This window comes from Callorhinus ursinus, unplaced genomic scaffold (assembly GCF_003265705.2).
Source record: "Callorhinus ursinus isolate GAN/ISIS: 27379988/994484 unplaced genomic scaffold, GSC_fseal_2.0 scaffold16, whole genome shotgun sequence".
Lineage (NCBI taxonomy): Eukaryota > Metazoa > Chordata > Mammalia > Carnivora > Otariidae > Callorhinus > Callorhinus ursinus.
The window spans coordinates 1,767,609-1,785,680 of record NW_027397078.1 but is presented as its reverse complement, the minus strand read 5'-3'; the positions used below and the strand labels follow the sequence as shown (position 1 = coordinate 1,785,680).

The 18,072-nt window shown below is 51.7% G+C and overlaps 1 protein-coding gene across 1 annotated transcript; it reads right to left on the bottom strand.

Annotated features, from left to right (window-relative positions):
- Positions 1-1,678: 1,678 nt before the first annotated feature.
- GPKOW (G-patch domain and KOW motifs) lies at positions 1,679-15,366 on the bottom strand. Its single transcript, XM_025857754.2, has 12 exons — positions 14,873-15,366; positions 9,797-10,235; positions 8,651-8,805; positions 8,427-8,551; positions 6,408-6,517; positions 5,373-5,586; positions 4,816-4,948; positions 3,989-4,115; positions 3,666-3,789; positions 3,505-3,574; positions 2,909-2,994; positions 1,679-2,811 (listed from the first exon to the last, which is right to left on the bottom strand). The coding sequence occupies exons 2-12, from the start codon at positions 9,961-9,963 to the stop codon at positions 2,677-2,679; spliced, it is 1,446 nt and encodes a 481-aa protein (XP_025713539.1). The 5' UTR covers positions 9,964-10,235; positions 14,873-15,366; the 3' UTR covers positions 1,679-2,676.
- Between the last annotated feature and the right edge of the window lie 2,706 nt (positions 15,367-18,072).

Here is an 18,072-nt window from a genome sequence, read left to right as displayed (position 1 = left end):
GGTTAAGAGGCCCCAACCTGGGAGCGGAGGGGAGGAGCCCCTGGCTGAGGAAGGAATATCAGAGGAGAATCTAACTGCATGTTATCTGCCACCAAGCTCAGCCCCAGGCAACAGTCCTAAGGGCCCAAATAATTGGCTCCCCTCTGAAAGGCAAAGAAGCTGCTTCTTGAGTCTGCTGCCACGAATTCACGACTGAGTCTGGACAGTGTCTAACAGAGGCAGCAGCCTGCCAGGGAGACTTCTGGAGACTTAGCAGGGGAGGCAGATGCTTTCTCACCCACATTTTGTTCATTCCCCGTGACATGGAGGAAGCCAGCCTGAACAAATTGTATGTGTCACGGTCCCCGGCTTGCAGGTGGCGGGAAGAGAATTCACAGGCTCACAGCTGTTGCTGCAGCAACTGTGGCCAAAGGGGCAACCTTGGCAGCCAGCAAGCACCAGGCAGAGAGCCGAGAGAGAATTCTCCTTGTGCGCAATGAACGAGGGACAGATTGGGAAAGCCTCCTGATACTGTCCACACTTCCCTGGGACCTAGGGAGCCTGTCCTGGAACTGAGGGATCAGGAGGGATCCACTCAGGGGAAGCACAAAAAGCCATGATGGTCTGTTGGGGGACCAGGTGCTCTGCTAGGGCTATGCATTCTGGACACGGGGGTGTATTCAAGAACTTCAGGCCCTGTTTCTGAAGACAGGCTTGGGAGAAGACAGTCAACTCCAGGAAACTGAAATCTGATGAAAGATCTATCTTAAGCATCATGGCGCAGGGAGGAGGATTGTCTGAAACTGCCAGGTTATGCCACATTTCAGGGCAGAGACAGGGGACCGGTGCCATCCTGCAGGAAGCTTTAAGCTCTTCTCGAGGGTGTCACCAAGATGAATTTACTACGATTTGGAGAAAGGAGGAGGCCTTCTTGACTGAATGTAGCACATACAACATGGGAACTAGACTACTGGACATGCTAGATTGGGAACCTTGAGAAGGCATGACATTCCTTCCCCACAACATGAAAAATATAACCCAGCCCGGGAGTCCGGGGGCAGTGTGGACAATCACCATTACGACTCAGGAACTGGAGCAACTGGGGGATGGGAGTTTGTCCTCTGCTGTCTGCCTTAACCACCCTGCTAGGCCAATCTTGAAAACAGATGAGTTCTGGAATTAGGGATGACAAACCAGGAAATCCATAAAATTGGTCTTTGCAAGTGTACTTCACAATGGGGTATGAGACTGGAAGGTTTTCTGATCATCCCTTACCTTACTTGGCATATGGCCACTGAATTGGCCAACTCACTGTTTTTCTGTATCGGCTCAATTTTGGCTCAAAACAGCAGTCTGCCTCTGCTTGGCAGGGACAGCAGCTTAGCTTTATTATTCTGCTCTAGGGGATGTTTGCCAAAGAGAAGGGGGATGGGCAAAATAGGTGAAGGGGATTAAGAGGTACAAACTCCCAGTTATCAAATAAATAAATGAATAAATAAATAAGAAAGTCAGTCAGTCAGTCAGTCAGGGAGATGAAAGGTACACCACAGAGAAGAGAGTCAATAATGTTGTAATAACATTGTCTGGTGAGTACGCTTTGCATGGTGGGCATGGAGTCACGTACAGAATTGTCAAATCACTATACTGTACACCTGAAACTAAGATAACATTGTATGTCAATTATACTTCAATAATTAAAAACATTTTTTAAAGATTTAATCAGAAAAAAAAGAGCTGTAAGAATTTTAATGCGATAATTCAGTTATTTAAAAAAACAATTCTCCAGTGCTGTGCCATGTTCTGACATGTCATGAGTTTATACCGGGGGTATAGACCTAGCTCATACACCATTTATTACATCAACAACTCAGTGATTGGGGATAATTTAGAAGCAATTGTGCCTAAAGCTCTGGCTTCCCTTGCTGCTTTTCTATCTCACCCCGTTAAATAGGAAAAAGTTTAAGAACTGTCTGACAATCACCTTTCTGTGAGTCCAGTTACCTGGAGGAATCAGAGAAATTCTACCCGGGACACACAAAACTTTTTTACCGTCAAGCCAAAGTTTGGGGCCTAAAATGGGGGCCCCGAAATTAACTGGCCGCTCTGGGAGGTAGCACAAACATATCCTATTTGTGGGTAGAAGCCTCCCTTTCCTCTGGACTCTCGTTACCGGCACAAGATATCTGATCTGGGCCAAGAGTAAAAGCAGAGCCACTGCTGGGATTCTCACTCAGAAAGCTGTGCAGAGATGTGGCATTCCAGGCTCCATAGTATCTGCTCAAGGGACATACTTCATAGCTTTGGTGTTCCAAGAATGAGCTTGTGAGCAGGTGGATCCTTTGACTTGTCTGTCAGCCCCTACAGGGCCATGGGGCTGAAGCCCGGAATGGCTCCCACCTCAGTCAGCCCAGCTCCCACTTCCACTCAGCTCAGCACACATTTATGATCTCATCATTCTACTAAGTTTGGGAAATGATTTTTATTACACACTAAGTTCTGGAAAATACTCAGTTTGTTTCGAGCCTCCCTTCTGGTCCGTCTATCTCGTGCCCTGTCCCTGCCCTTGTCCTGGAGCTACAGTGCAAGCAGATGGCGGAAGGGTGACCTCCCCACCTCTGCGAAGACAGGCTTTTCACACTGTACAGAGCCAGCAGCAGGCCGGGGATGGTGGGGTGGTGGTGGGAGTGGGGTCGCGGGTCAGTCTTCATCAGAGTCCCTGGGGCCCACGTACTGGCAGACAGCATCATAGTGAAGCTCCACCAGCTGATTCTCTCTCCGCAGCTGCACCAGAGCCCGGCTCCGTTCCCTGTCCCGGCCCAGCAGGCGGCCCACCTGGAGTAGTGGCAGGTAGAGTCAGCAAGGCCAACCCAGATGCCAGGACAGCCCCCCCATGGCCCCTGCCCCACCCATGCCCAGGTCTGGGACTCACCCTTCCAGCCTGTGGCCCCAGCACCACCATCACCCGGTTGCCCTCGACCTTGGGGACCAGGGTCTCCAGCATGCCTTCCTTTACACCTGCAGATGAGGAAAGCGGAGTGAGTGAGGCCCGGGGCCAGGGCCAGCCCACCCAGGGTCCTGTCAGAAGGCCTTTCCTGTATTGCCCAGAGCCACCCTGCACCCTATTTCACAGGCAAGGACACCTAAGGAGCAGTTCCTAGAAATAACGATAAGAAAGGGAGCACTTATGTACGAAGATGGTGAGTGATGGCAACTGATCCCATTTACTATGGGCGTGTCACCTGCCTGCCCTGCACGGGGAGTTCCATACACAGCCGTACGAGGCCCGGTCCTCAGAGGGAGAAAGAGCTCATTTTCATGCCAGTACTCACTCATGGGTAAAGAGGGGCTCAGATAATCACCATCACAGAAGCGCCTCAGGTTCTGTTAGAAGATTCTGGGCCTTACAAAATACCTGAACTCTGCCCAACCTCCCAGCCTTTGCCCACGCCAGCCTCTTGGTCGAAGACAGCCTTCCCATTTGGGCTCCGGGATGGTAACGACCCAGTGGTCATCCCTCACACTCACCTTCCAGGATCCGGCCTTCGTCTGTCCTACACACACAGGTATCTGGGCTGAGGACATCTTCAATCGTCATCTGGGTAGAGGGCCAGGGGGTGTGAGAACGTTAGAGTTACGGGGGCTGAGTCCCTGGGGGCAGAGGGGGCACCAGGTTGCAGGGTTCCCACCTTGGTGTTGTAATACTGGCCGCCCTTGTGCTGTCTGTCCACAAAGCGCACGCGCAGGTCCCTGTGCAACCAGTGCTGGCTCCGGGGGCCGGCCTTCTCATTCTTGGCTGCAGGCTCCTCCTGTCTGTGGAAAGGGGCCAATGCAAGGTTTAGCTGCTCAGACGCACGTTCCAGTCACCCCACCTTTGCGGCTGTGACACGCACCCATAATGCCATCCCTAGTTCCTTCCATGTGCCTGCCTGGCCCCAGAAGCCTTCTCTGACTGCTAGAACGCTTCCACAGCCTTGCCTTCTCCCCTTATCCCAGATGCCCAGGGTCCCACCGGTAGGGAAGGTGTTTCCGCTTCCTCTCTGAGTCCTCCCGCCGGCCGGGAAGGTCCTGATCCCGGAGGGCCTTCCATGATGAGGCTGTTCCGTTCTGTTGCCCTGGGGAAGTTTTGTTCATCTGGCCTGTGCAAGAGTGTGTGGAGGAGAACCAGGAAGGAGCCTCAGTGTGCCATTCTCTGACCCGGCAGGCTACACCTCGGCCTCGGGCTACCTCCCACCTGCCTCAGTGTCCCCTCCCACCATCACAACTTTGCTGGTGCCATTAGAATGCTCTCCCCTTCCCCTCAACTGCTGGGGCTTCCTTCAGGATGCCTTCCTTAGCTACTCCAGCATGTGCTGATGGTACTGATCTGCGGCAACCACCTAGTGTGGGCTAGGGAAATCTGAGAGCTCTGTCAGCAGCAATCTCCCATCTGCCAAACTGCCCCCATCCTCCTGCCATGCCTGGATTGCCTTCCTCCTTGGTCAGGGCCTAGTCCCAAGTGCCCTCATGCCCTAGAAGAAGAGAGGCTCATCACCTTGAACAGACATACCTCCTGAGGATAGGCATAGATTTCTATACCTGTTTTTTCTCTCTCAGAAAGAGGCTAAAGCCCCAGGGTAACTAGATCAATTTTTCTTCAGACTGAATAAACCATTTCTTTGTTCTCACCTCCTGACCTCTGACCAGATGGCACACCTGCCAGGCAGACCGCGGCCCCTCCTCTCTGCGGATCTGACACCCGCACCCCCCCAGCCCCCCCCCCCCCGACAGAGGCTCCACCCCCCCCCCCCCCCCGGAATGCTTCTCCAACTCTCCCAGCAAGGTAAGAGGCTCACTCACTGAGATCCAAGCAGTTCTTGTCAAACTCCTGCTGGGAGACAGGCCGTAGGCAGAACTCACTAACAGTCACCATGCGGTTCCCCACGGCCAGGCGAACCACGGCCCGAGCATTGTCAGGATCGAGGCCTTCTACCTGAAGTGTTGGAGGAAGAAGTTGGGCAGTGGTTGAGAGGACTAAACCCACATTCCTAGAACCAAGCTATCCACTCTTACCTCCAATAGGCCTGACCCCTGTGTCTCCCCCACCAGACTGGCCCAAGGTCTGGGCCTGGGTCTATGGAAAGCAGACTGTGTGCCTTGGATATATTTTAAAGAATTTAAAGAATTTAAGTCTCAGGAACATGTGGCATATGGCATTCTCTCTCTCTCAGTTGGAAACTGAGGCCCAGAAAGGCCCAGCAAGTGGTTCTGAGTTACCGAGTGAGGCAGCAAGCCAGGCAGGCCTGAAAGACAAGGACTCCCATCCAGCCTTTCCATCAATTCCTCCTCCCTCTGACCCCTCACATAAATCTTCTCTGCGGCCTGTCTTGGGCTCTAGGCCTAGCCTGGTTCCTTACCTTCCCGTAGAGGCCTCGGTGAGGGCCGGAAAGAACCACCACAGCCCCTCCAGGCACCAGTCCTCGAGGCTGGTCTTCCTTATCCTTCTCTTGCTCCTCATCTGGCTTTGGTTGGTGGTGGGGGCCAGTGGAGACCAGGGCCTGGACCTCATTCAGGTTGGCGCCCAGCCCTAACCCCTTCGGCCTCAGTGAGTTGACACGGGGCTTCACCACTCTGCAGGGAGCACAGTACAGGAGCTTGTTGGGCTGGGGATACGGGGCGGAGGTTGTGTGCAAGTCTTCAGTGTCCCCACTACCATCACCCAAATCCCACCCTGTCAACATGTTCAAGAATATCCTTCCCGGTCTCACATTAGGACTGTTTTTGATCTATAGAAATAGCAATTTCATTTGGTCCAACCTAATAACACACTGGGTATACCATCTATCACATATTATCTACAGTGGCATCTGAGGCAGATCCCTATAATCAAATACCCTAATATTTCTACAGGGGAAATCGTACAAATATTCACACCAAACAGGAGAAATCAACTATAATATGCTCTCCATCAATTCAGGTCATGTTTGGCTACTAAGTGGTTTATGAAAAAAAATGGTTTTCAGAATTCTTTGGAGTTGAAAACGGAGAAGGGATCCTAAGTCTGGATGATAACAGCAAATGTCTCGTCTATGTTTATTTGGGGCCGGGGCCTGCTGTAAGTGCTTTATGTGCATAATTTCATGTAATTCTGCAACAGACCTGGGAAATCAGTATTGTTACTATCCCCATTTTGCAGATGAGGAAGGTGATGCTCAGAAAGGTAACCTACACGTAAATGGAACCCGTTACAGAGTTTCAAAGGGCAAACAGGAAACTGAAACAGTAGCGGAAAGGCTTACTGAATTACTTAGGAAACTGAAACAGTAGCAGAAAGGCTTACTGAATTACTGACATGCCTTCTCCCTGCCTGGATGGTTCTGGACGGGCGGTAACTCATGGGGGTCTTGTTCACTGCCCTGCCTGCTGCCCCCTGCCCCTACCCTAGAACTCACTGATTGAAGGTGCGGCCAATGCCCTCGCCAGGTTTCCAGCCCATGCCTCGTAACATGGCCAGCCCATAGGCCTCTACGGGGACTGCCTCATAATCAGCTTCCTCCGGCACCTACAGGTTCAGCAGAGAAAGGATGGTCAGGCTGGGCCCATGGTGGGCCCTCAGAAGCACGTTTACTAACACCCAGCGGATGACCCTCAGGGCTTCTTCTCCAGTAAGCTCAAGGTTAGTTTTGATTTCCTCTTGCTGTCCCTCACTTTAGTCCTCCACATTGTCCTTCAACAAATAATTATAAAGCACCTATTCTGTGCCAGGTACTGACCTAGCTGATGAGGGTAAAGCAGTGACCAAAACAGACAAAACCCCCCGATCCTGCCCTGTGGGGCTGACATTCTAGTTACAGAGACACAGAATAAAAAAAATACATAAAACAGGTTATGTCAGGTAGTGGTAAGTTATATGAAGAAAAATAAAGCAGATTGTGGGGATGCAGAGGGATGGAGAAGGGAATATCACTGAGTTGATATCTGAGCAGAGACCAGAAGGAAATGACAGAGGGAGCCATAAGGATGTGAGAAGGACGGGTAGTCCACGCAGGGAGAACAGTAAGAGCAAAGGCCCTGTGGGAAGAGCATCGTGAAAGCCAACCTGACTGAAAAAGAGATGTGGAGGCAGAGAGGGGCGGTGAGAGATTAATCAGGAGGTCTGGGCTGGAGCCGCAGGAGGGTGGCCACCAAAAGGGGGCCCATGAGGAAGTTACTGCAACAGTCCAGAAGAGAGATGCTGGTGGCTCAGACCAGAGTGGTAGGTAGGTGCTGGTGCAAAGTGGTCAGATTCTGGATGTATTCTGCAAAGGGAGATGACAGGCTTTTGCTGAAAGCCTGCATAAGGGGTATGAAACAAAGAGGGGAGTCAAGAGTGACTCTAAGGTTTTTAGGCTGAGTGAGAGGAAGGATGGATGGAACTGTGATCCACTGAGATGCTGAAGGCTGGGGAAGGAGAGGAAATGAGAGAAATGAGGCCAAAGTGGGAACAGGATGGAAAGTGAAGGGAAGGTCTTTTTTTAAGATGAAAGAAACCAGAAGACAGCTGAAGGCCAACGAGAACAGTTCAGTCGAAAGAGAAGATGGTCTTGGGGCGGTAGGAGAACTAGGCCCCAAAGAAGCACTGCTAAAAAAAAAATTGTGAATAAAGCGGTGAAAAGTGGGGTCCATGGATATGAAAGACAGACTTGGTTGCTTCTGTAGACACACCCCTCCCTTCCCCTGTTATCTATCACTTCCCATCCTCACTCCCTTGATTCTTTTTTATCCCCCCCTCAATTCTTTATACTCACTCTAGACACACTGTAGGTTGCTTCACTGATGGACCCACACCACACTGACTCCCTGCCACCGTGCCACTGCTCAGGTTGTTGCTGCCATTAGTACTCACCCTGATCTTCCCTCCCTCACTAAACCCGACCTGTCCTTCCAGGCCTCACTCCTACCACTCTGGTCTGAGTGGCCATCATTTCTAGCCATGCTACTGGTCTCCTTGCTTCCGCCTTTGCTGACTACTCTGTTCTGCTCACAGTAGCCAGAGAGATCCTGTCAAATCTTAAGGCTTGACCCCTCTCTGCTCAGAACCCTCTCATGGCTCTCATCTGGTCCACAAGGCCCTGCTTAGTTTAGCCCCTGCCACTTCTGACTTCGTCTCCTCCTCTTCACTCATTCCACTCTAGTTACACTGGTCTCCTTGGTGTTCCTCAAACACTCCAGGCTGAGTCTACCCTCAGGATCTTTGCATTTCCTGTTCCCTTAGCTCCTCATCTTACTCAGATAATCCCAGAATGCAAGTGTTTTCCACACCTCAGTAGCTGGATTCATTTGTTAATGCTTCCAAAAAAGGACAGAGGGAGAAAGGGATAGGCAGCAGGCCTCTAGGACACACACAGACTTTCCCTGCTGTGTGCAGAGAGGCAAGCCTGGCAGACAGGGCAAAGAGAGGCTGGGGTAGGAGGAGTTAGCGGCCAGCTCACTGTCTCAGCCCGGGGTTCGCTGTCTGCCCCTTCCCCGTTAGGGATGCAGCCTTTCTGGATCATGGGGATAGCAAGCGTGGGGTCGACACCCGAATTCTCTCTCTCCTCCAGGGACTTCTTGGAGTCTAAGGAAGAATGGGAGGGAGCAATGAGGTCCCACCCTATCCTTCCATTTTCCTCCCCCTCTTCCTTCACTGGGGCAAGGCGAAGAGGGGATCACTCACCCTCAATGAGCTCCTTCACAGCCTGGGACAGCACCCCATCCACCAAGGCCTCAGTATTTGTGGATGGCCCAGGGGCCTGGGTCGGTGGCTGCCTGCGATGGCCATTCTTGATCAAAGGGATGATGAGTTCCTTGGGGGTTTCTGAGGGCTTCACACTGATGTGGACACAGCGGCATGAAGTTGGGAGAGTAGCATGGTCAGTAGGTTCTGAGCCACACTCCTCCCTTCAGAGAAAACAAAAGGGCCAAACTCACCCCCCCACCCCAGATGGACCACACCCTCTACTCTCCTGTCCGGTCTCTAATGGTGCTTTGTTTGTTTTTAAAAGATTTTATTTATTTACTTAATTGACAGAGAGAGAGACAGTGAGAGAGGGAACACAAGTAGGAGGAGCGGGAGAGGGAGAAGCAGGCTTCCCGCTGAGCAGGGAGCCCGATGCGGGGCTCGGTCCCAGGACCCCGGAACCATGACCTGAGCCGAAGGCAGACGCTCAACGACTGAGCCACCCAGGCGCCCCTAATGGTGCTTTCTTTGGATTCTCTCCCTCACCCCCAACTCTTAAATGTCAATGCCTTTGAGGAATCAGCCTTCATTCCTGGACCCTCTGCTCATCCCAAGACCCACCTCCATGGCCTTCACAATGACTCACAAATCACCATCTTCAGCCCAGACTCTCCCCAGATCCAGGGTTCACATCAATCTCCTGGATGGTTGATTTTCTTCTGGAAGCCTCTCCCTCTGACTCTCCTTTCTGAATTAAGCTGATGATGGTCTCCCCCAACCCGAATCTGCCACTCCGCCCCGTTCCCCATACCAGTGACGCTCCACCGCTTCAGCTGAGACACTAGGGGTCCTGTCATTCTTCACTCCTTTCCTTCTCTCAGAACGCACACACCTCAGGGTCCTCAAGTCCTAAAGACACACCCTCTCAGGCATACATCCTTTTCTCTCAAACGCCACGGCTGTCAGGCCCAATTTCCCCACCTCTCCTGTTCCACACTCCCGCCTTCTAGCCTCCACGAGTTCTCCCAGGCTGTGCTTCAGGCGTTCCAGACCACTGCCACCAAGACAATCGACTCAGAATCCACCCTCCCGCTTGCACCCACCGAACCGAAATTCCAAGGGATGAAAGACCCGGCGCTTCACCTTTGCAGCTCCCTCCCTTCCACGGTCTTTAAGAAATCCTTCTCCTCTGGAGCCGCACCCGCGTCGTCCGCGAGCCGTCTCCGGGCAGATGTGCGACTGAAGCTGAATGAAATTGGGGCAGCGGAGGCTCCTCCGGGCCGCAAAGCTGCCTCTTCAGCATCCGCCATCTTGCCCCTCTTTCCCAGGCGAGTGCGCTGCTTGCTGGGAAGTTTAGTTTGGGCTCAGTTTGAGCAGGGCCAGATAACGAGCGCTAGAACTACCATTCCCATAGAACACTGCGGCATCGGCGGGCGAAGGTGAAAAAAGGGGCCTTAGGAAGTAATTGTCGCTCTTTTCACTTCATAGGAGTGCGTTGCGCCAAGCATAAAGGGAAATGTAGTTCTTGGGTGAGGTAGGTATGGCAGAGGTGGATTCGTTCTTGCCAGGTATTCCTTCCTTCCTATAGGAGGTCAACAAGTATTTATTAATTACCTACTGTGTGCACGTTACTGTGCCCTACTGGTATGGGAAATGTAGATAAAATACATCATTAAGAAAAAAATCTGTGAGTGCCAGTTGTGTACAATAGCAAATAGACATTTAAATGGTGCCTACCGATCGATGCCAGATTTAATACACAACAAGCTCTGGATTCAAATATTATTAAAATAGACATCCTCCTTTCTAGAGGCTGATAGTCCAGTGGGGAACAATAACACTTAAACAGATATTACATATATATATATATATATATATATATATATATATATATATATATACAGTTGACCCTTGAACAATGCAGGGGTTGGGGGGCCAATCCCCTGCCCCCATAGTTGAAAATTTGCGTGTAACTTTTGACTTCCCCAAAACTTAACTACTAACACCCTACCGTTGACCTGAAACCTTAATGATAACATAAAGAGTAGATTAACACATATTTTGTTTTTACATGTAGTATTATTTTTGTTTTTTGGGGTTTTTTGTTGTTGTTTTGTTTTGGGTGGTTTTTTTTAGGATTTTTTTTATTTATTCATTTGAGACACAGAGATACAGAGAGAGAGAGAGAGAGAGAGAGCATGAGCAGGTGGAGAGGCAGAGGGAGAGGGAGAGGGAGAAGCAGGCTCCCCGCTGAGCCAGGAGCCTGATGCGGGGCTCGATTCCAGGACCCTGGGATCATGACCTGAGCCGAAGGCAGATGCCCAACCATCTGAGCCACCTAGGCGCCCCTGTTTTTTTGTTTTTTTTATTTTATTTATTTTTATTTTTTTTAAAGATTTTATTTATTTGACAGAGAGAGACACAGCGAGAGAGGGAACACAAGCAGGGGGAGTGGGAGAGGGAGAAGCAGGCCTCCCACGGAGCGGGGAGCCCGATGCGGGACTCGATCCCAGGACCCTGGGATCATGACCTGAGCCGAAGGCAGACGCTTAACGACTGAGCCACCCAGGCACCCCTGTTGTTTTGTTTTTAAGTGGGCTCCACGTAGGGTCTGAACTCACAACCCTGAGATCAAGACAAGAGCTGAGGGCGCCTGGGTGCTCAGTTCGTCGAGCGTCTGTCTTCAGCTCAGGCCATGATCCCAGGGTCCTGGGATCAAGTCCCACATTGGGCTCCCTGCTCAATGGGGAGTCTGCTTCTCCCTCTCCCTTGCCCCCCCAAACCTGTCATGTTCTCTTTCTCTCTCAAATAAAGAAAACTTTGAGGAAGAGAAAATACATTTATAGTACTATACTGTACTATAGTACATTATATTGGGAAAAAACCTGGTATAAATGGACCCATGCAGTTCAAACCTATGTTGTTCAAGTGTAAACTGTAGTTCCTACTGTTACCCAAAACTGGGTTCGCCTCTTGATGGATATGGAGCCAAAAGACACATCCAAGCAAAGAATAGGAAAAGATAGGGTTTTACTTGCCACAAGTGAAAGAGAATACTAGAGATATTTCCCAAAGCAGTGTCTCCTTCAACAACAGAAAGTGGGCGAGTTTTAAACTAAAGGTGCATATATATTCATGGAAGGGCTTGCAAAATAGGGAATTCAGCATGGAATTGGGGCAAAAGTCATCTTAAGGGGACTGAACCCAGGTCTTAAGTTAATTGAAGACACGAGAGCTGGCAAGGGTCAGCATCATCAATTCTCTGGCTCCAGATGGTCCAGTATTTGAGTGCTCAAAGGGGCTTAAATCCTGCAAAGATGACTCAAGACGATGTGTCAATCTTTACTTTTGAAACAGCACTGGGAATTTTACCACAAAATTACCTGATTTATTGTCCCTGATATGCTTAGGCTATCTCCTGGCCTGATAATGTCTGTTTGTTCTCACATTCTTTTGTTTCCTTCAAATCATTATCTATTGAGGTCTATTCTGCAATTTCAACGCATCTCAGGAAGTTCTGCAAGAAATGTGCTTTGGGTAAGTAGTGCTGGTCAGGCATAGATTACAAGATGATCAGGGGCCTAAAGTGACTTTTCTCATGTCAAGAAAGCTATGCCTCGTCTTTCTTTTTCCAGGGATCCCTAACTATTTCTGCTTATACTACCAACATTAAATATGTTGTGAGAGCGAGGTTCTAAGGCTTTGAAAGATTAATGGGACAGATTCCTCTTGTGTAGGACCATAAAGAGATAGGGAAAATGAAGGGGCCCCATGAAGGGCTGCTTTTTTGCCCATTTTCCTGCTTCTATTCTTGCTAGGACCAGCACACCTGCCTTTCCTATTCCTTGTAATACAAATAATGTATGTTCTCTTTGTAAGGATCAAGGAGTTAATGATTTCTTTGGAGTCTTCCAGCACAATAGATAACTTCTTTTTATTTTTTAAAAGATTTTATTTATTTATTTGACAGAGAGAGACACAGCGAGAGAGGAAACACAAGCAGGGAGAGTGGGAGAGGGAGAGGCAGGCTTCCCGCTGAGCAGGGAGCCTGACGCGGGACTCTATCCCAGGACCCTGGGATCATGACCTGAGCCGAAGGCAGACGCTTAACGACTGAGCCACCCAGGCGCCCCGAAGGCAGACGCTTAACGACTGAGCCACCCAGGTACCCCACAATAGATAACTTCTAAGAATTGTCTAGGTGAGACCATGATGTGTATATTCCAGACCACCAGAGCTAGACATCTGGATGCCAAGACTCCCTAACTCCAAGGAATTAGTGACTTATGGAGGACACCTGGACCCTTTTAGTTCTGACCAGTTTCTGGGTGCCTGAGAGGACACTTACATCAGACCACAATCCTCAATAAAAGCCCCAGACCCAAACAAAAACAAGACACTTTCCTTTCCTTTCTGAGTCTCCCAGACACTCTGTATCTGCACTCTCACTATATCTTCAATAAATTCTGCTCTTACTTCCTCTTGGGTCACATTTGATTTCTATCCTGTGTGAAGCCAAGGACTCTCTTGGCTGGTCCTGCGGGACCCCCTCTGGGTCCTCAGACCCAGCCTGCCTCCATCATTAAGAGCTTGTAATTTAGAAGACTGATACTTAAATAGTCACCAGAAAGAATACTATATATCTGCCAACAATTCATCCCAAGGAAATCATTAAAGATGTGTGAAAAGATTTTTTTTAAGTTTATTTAAGAAGTATCTATACTCGGGGCGCCTGGCTGGCTCAGTTGGTGGAGCATGCGACTCTTGATCTCAGAGTGGTGAGTTCAAGCCCCAAGTTGGGTATAGAAATTACTCAAAAAAATAAAATCTTTAGGGGTGCCTGAATGGTTCAGTTGGTTGAGCATCTGCCTCTTGATTTTGGCTTGGGCTGTGATTTCAGGGTTGTGAGATCGAGCTCTGCATGGGTTGCACGCTCAAGTGCGCAGACTGCTTGGTATTCTCTCTCTCCCTCTCCCTCAGCCCCTCCCCCAGCTTGTGCACTCTCTAAACATACAGATAAATAAAATCTTTTTAAAAAATAAAAAATAAAATCTTAAAAAAAAAAGAAATCTCTACACCCAACATAGGGCTCGAACTCATCACCCTCAGATGAGGAGTCATATGCTCCTCTGAGCCAGCCAGGTGCCCCACAAAAAGATTTTTTTTTAAATTTATTTATGGGGTGCCTGGGTGGCTCAGTCGGTTAAGTGTCTGCCTTCGGCTCAGGTCATGATCCCAGGTTCCTGGGATTGAGTCTGCTTCTCCCTCTGCCTGCCGCCCCCCTGCTTGTGCTCTCTCTCTCTCTCTGATAAATAAATAAAATTTAAAAAAAGATTTATTTATTTATTTTAGAGAGGCGGGGGAAGGGCAGAGGGAGAGGGAGAGAATCTCAAGCAGACTCCCCACCAATTGGGGAGTCCGACTTGGGGCTCAATCCCCCGAACCCCAGATCATTACCTGAACTGAAATCGACTCAGCCACTTAACCTACTGAGCCACCCAGGTGCCCCCACAAAGATTTTTATATGAGATTCATCATAGTATTATTTATTGTAGCAAAACATCGAAGGCCACTTAAATGAACAACAGAAGGGGACGGGATAAATGAATTATAGCACATTCCTTGGATGGAACACATATACTAGAAACTTTAAATGTGAAGCTATAAATATACTTAAATGAAAGTGGGACATAGTCAAAATGTTTGGAAAGTAGAATAATATGGTGGGTCAGAGGACGATCTTGAAAACAGGAAGCACAATAATCAAATTCGTGGCCATGTTTCCAGGCTTAGAGGCCCTGGGCATCCTTAAAGATACCCAGCAGATAAAGACTACAAAGCAGCTTTTATAAATGTCAATCTAAATAAAGAGGCAAACTGAGGCAAGCTCAAAAAGATGAGTTTATTTGGGAATATCAGAGAAATTGCCATTCTTACACCCAAACTGTAGCAAGCTACAGAGGAGTCCAAATTCCAATTCCTCTATTTCCAAATAAACTCATCATTGTGAGCCTGCCTCGGTTTACCTCTTTTTAAAAAGATTTTATTTATTTATTTGAGAGAGAGAGAGGGAGAACACAGAGGAAGAGTGAGAGGGAGAAGCCGACGCCCGCTGAGCAGTGAGCCCGATGCGGGGCTTGATCCCAGGACTCTGGGATCATGTCCCGAGCAGAAGACAGACCCTTAACTGACTGAGCCACCCAGGTGCCCCAAGTTTACCTCTTTATTTAGGTTAATATTCCTTGGAGTCAGAGTGGGATCCAAAGGAGATGACCCCCGAAGAATGATGATCCAGGGCATCAAGTGACGTACCCACACGGAGCCTCCTGCACTAATCATTTCTGTGAGTCACGGTCTACTTCCCGGTTTGGTGAGTCTCTTTTAGGATTCTGAACCCCCTCCCTTCGGTTCAGCTTTCCGACTTCATTCAGGATCTGTTTAAGACTTTTTTTTTTTTTTGGTCGTACTCCTCTTAGTGAGTACTAGTTTGTTTGGTGAGTACTCCTTTGTTTTATTATTGGGAGCACATCAGAATTTTGGTATAATTCCTTTGGAATTCTTGCGAGTGTTAAAAAGAAAGCCATAGGCCCAAGGTGGCGTCATTTGTCCTCAGGACAGTCAACCAAGAATTAATTGCAAAGCCCTCTTCTTAACTAATTCTAGTCCCGGCTATTTGAATACACCTCCAGACCATCCTATAGTCCTCTAAGAACGCGAAGATCCCTCTCCTTATACTACATCCTTAGGCCCCCACTGCGGGGGGGCGGTGCAAATCCGCGATTGGGCTCCGGAACTCTTCAGGCTCCGCCCTCTAACTGGCCTATAAACTTCAACCCGTTCCTGACATTTCGATCCCTCCCCCTGGCGTTTGTAGGCTCCACCCCCTAGAGTGGATTTTTTTTTTCCAGGCCCGCCCCTCAGCCAACTGCACGCCCCCAACACTCTCCAGGCCCCACCTCCTCAGAAATGCCTTGCGAAGCCCCAGCGCCAGGGATAACCATCCAGCCCTGCACCCACAACTAGCCATGGAACATTCACCCACCGCAGTAACTTTCCCAGGGTCACCTCCTGGAGGAATAGTCTAGGATAACGCCAAGGCTCCGCCCCTCGAAGCTCCCTCCAAGCCCCGCCCCGCCGCCAGTCGCACCCATTAGCCCCACCCAGGGGAGTAACTAACAATCCCGGGTCCTCCACTTCGGAATCCGGCTCCACTCAGACCGCGCCCCCCGGGAGGCCCCGCTCCGCCCCCGACACGCACCCGCGTTGGGGCGCAGGCGCAATGTGGCGCCCGTCCTGCGTACCAGCGCCGCCACGTCGGCTGCAGCTCGGGCCGCCAGGGGGCGCGCGTCCAGCCGCGCCAGGAGCTGCCGGGCTCTGGGGCCCGCCCGCTGGGGAAGGCCCCGGCCTGCGCGGGTGGAAAGAACAGGTCAGCACCCGCCCGAGCCTCGGCGAACCCCCACGCTCCCCGACGTCCGAAACCTACAATGCCCCTCAAGATCTTCGGCGCCCCCCCGACCACTCTCTCGATAGTTTCGGAGGTCTCCCACTGCCCCTCTCAACTCCCGCGACCCCCGACCATCGCGGGTATGCCCGTGGACCCCCGCCTGCGCCCACGATATCCCTGGAGAGAGCTATCTGACCGAAATATTCCTGGACACTTCCCAACACCCTGGAACTATCTCTGGAGGTCTCCGACTGCCCCTTCATAACCAGATTCCAAACTCTTTCCGCACAGTAGCGAGAGGGACCCCGATTCCCCCAGATGTCCCGACAGAGGACGGTCTGCCCCCGCTGTGGCGCCGGCAACCCCGATTCCCCTTCCAGATATCCTAGGCAACCTTGATGGCCCACGGAGCTACAGTTGCCCCTCCATTTGTACCCAGAGGCCCCCCCCCGCCTAACCGCCACCCACCCCCCCGCAATTCACTACAGACCCTGAGTGCCCACAGGTGTCCCCAGTGACCCCGGGCAGAGCCCTGTGGCACATCTCCCCGGAGACTCCTGAGAGCCTCCGGGTCTGGTGCGCAGCCCCACGGTGCGGGTGCGGGTGCGGGTGCGGGTGCGGATCGGGGACCTCGAGCCCAACGCCGGCCGCCCGGCGCCCGCCCGCCACTTGGGCGCCAGGGCTGCTTTGTTTACCACCTGTCGGAAGGAAAAGGTGAGGAGCAGACAGACGGGGCGAGGAGTGGCAGGGACGCGCCCAGTCCCCCCTCCCCCGTACCTCCTCTGCTCCCCCTAGGGTCCGTGGCGCCCCCCGCGCGCGGCTGCATGACCCGAAGTCCGCCCGGTGGACGCAAGACCGCCAGCGACGCGTTTGGAGCTCCTGGGCGCGCTCACCTGGCGACCCGCCCGGGCCTGGATGCGGCTGCGGCCGCCCGGTCCCGTGCCCGGAGCCCCGACCCGCGCGCTGACCTACCTGGCCGCCGGCAAGGAGGCCTGGCTGTGGGAGCCAGCGCGAGCGCTTGGCCTCGCTCTGCCTCAGGCGCCGCCTCTGTTAGCCCCGGAGCCTGGGCTGGGCTCCTTTTTCCACCCAGGAGGGGTTGTTAGTCCACGAGCGAGAAGGGGAAGTCGAGGCCCAGAGAAGTTAAGGGCCCCGCCCGAGCTCTGACAACTAAGAACGGGGGTGCAGAAGTGGAGCCCACGTTTACCAGGGAATTCTGCAGCCTGTAACGGAGCTTTGCTCATAGTAGGGCGGGCACTCAGTAAATTTGCAGAGACTGTTTTCTACTTGGGAAATGGAAGAGTCTGTCGGGCTGGGCGGCTGCGGGCGGGGTGGGGGGTGCTTGGAGCCTCGGGGGCCATGGGAAGGTTTGGGGCCCTGAGCAGGATAGGGCTGGGGGACTCCAAAAGCCGGGAAGGGCAGGTGCCCTGGAGAGTGGAGGGGCGGTAGGGGCCTGCACTTGAGGAGGCTTTCAAGGCCCCTGGGTGGGAGGGGTCGCCAGCCAATGAGAGGGGAGAAATGAGGCCCCTCTTAGGTACTAAAAGTGGGGGGTGGCCTGGAGACAGAGGTCCCGAGGGGGGAGCCCTTGGGCACAATGCTACTGTAGTGGAAGGAGGAATGGGGTGCGGTGAGAGACAGCCTGTGACCACCACTTTGTGGAGGAAGAAACTGGGGCCACAGGGGCTCGGACACCTACCTGTCCGGGACCCCACAGCCGGCCAACGACAGCAGGGGCCTCAGGCGGCTTACCCCCAACAATCACTGGGGCTGTGACTGTTTCACTATGGACACTGTGGACACTTTCACTGTGGACGCACCGTGTCCTGACGTCCATTCTGGGGGGCCGGGCAGCCTCTCTCGTCCACCTTTCAGGGGTCGGGTGTTGTTCTAAGTGAGGGGGAGGGAATGGTCCCTGCTTCCCTTCCTCCTGCAATCTCTTGGCCCTCCCGCCTCTGACCTGACCTTGTCTTGCGGGGGC

Excerpts from the sequence above, each read along its gene's own strand:
- GPKOW (XM_025857754.2), bottom strand. The coding sequence starts at position 9,963 with ATGGCGGATGCTGAAGAGGCAGCTTTGCGGCCCGGAGGAGCCTCCGCT. Across the intron at positions 8,552-8,650 it reads TGTGAAGGAGCTCATTGAGG|ACTCCAAGAAGTCCCTGGAG; the intron begins GTGAGTGATCCC and ends ATTCTTCCTTAG. Across the intron at positions 2,812-2,908 it reads TGGGGCCACAGGCTGGAAGG|GTGGGCCGCCTGCTGGGCCG; the intron begins GTGAGTCCCAGA and ends CCACTACTCCAG.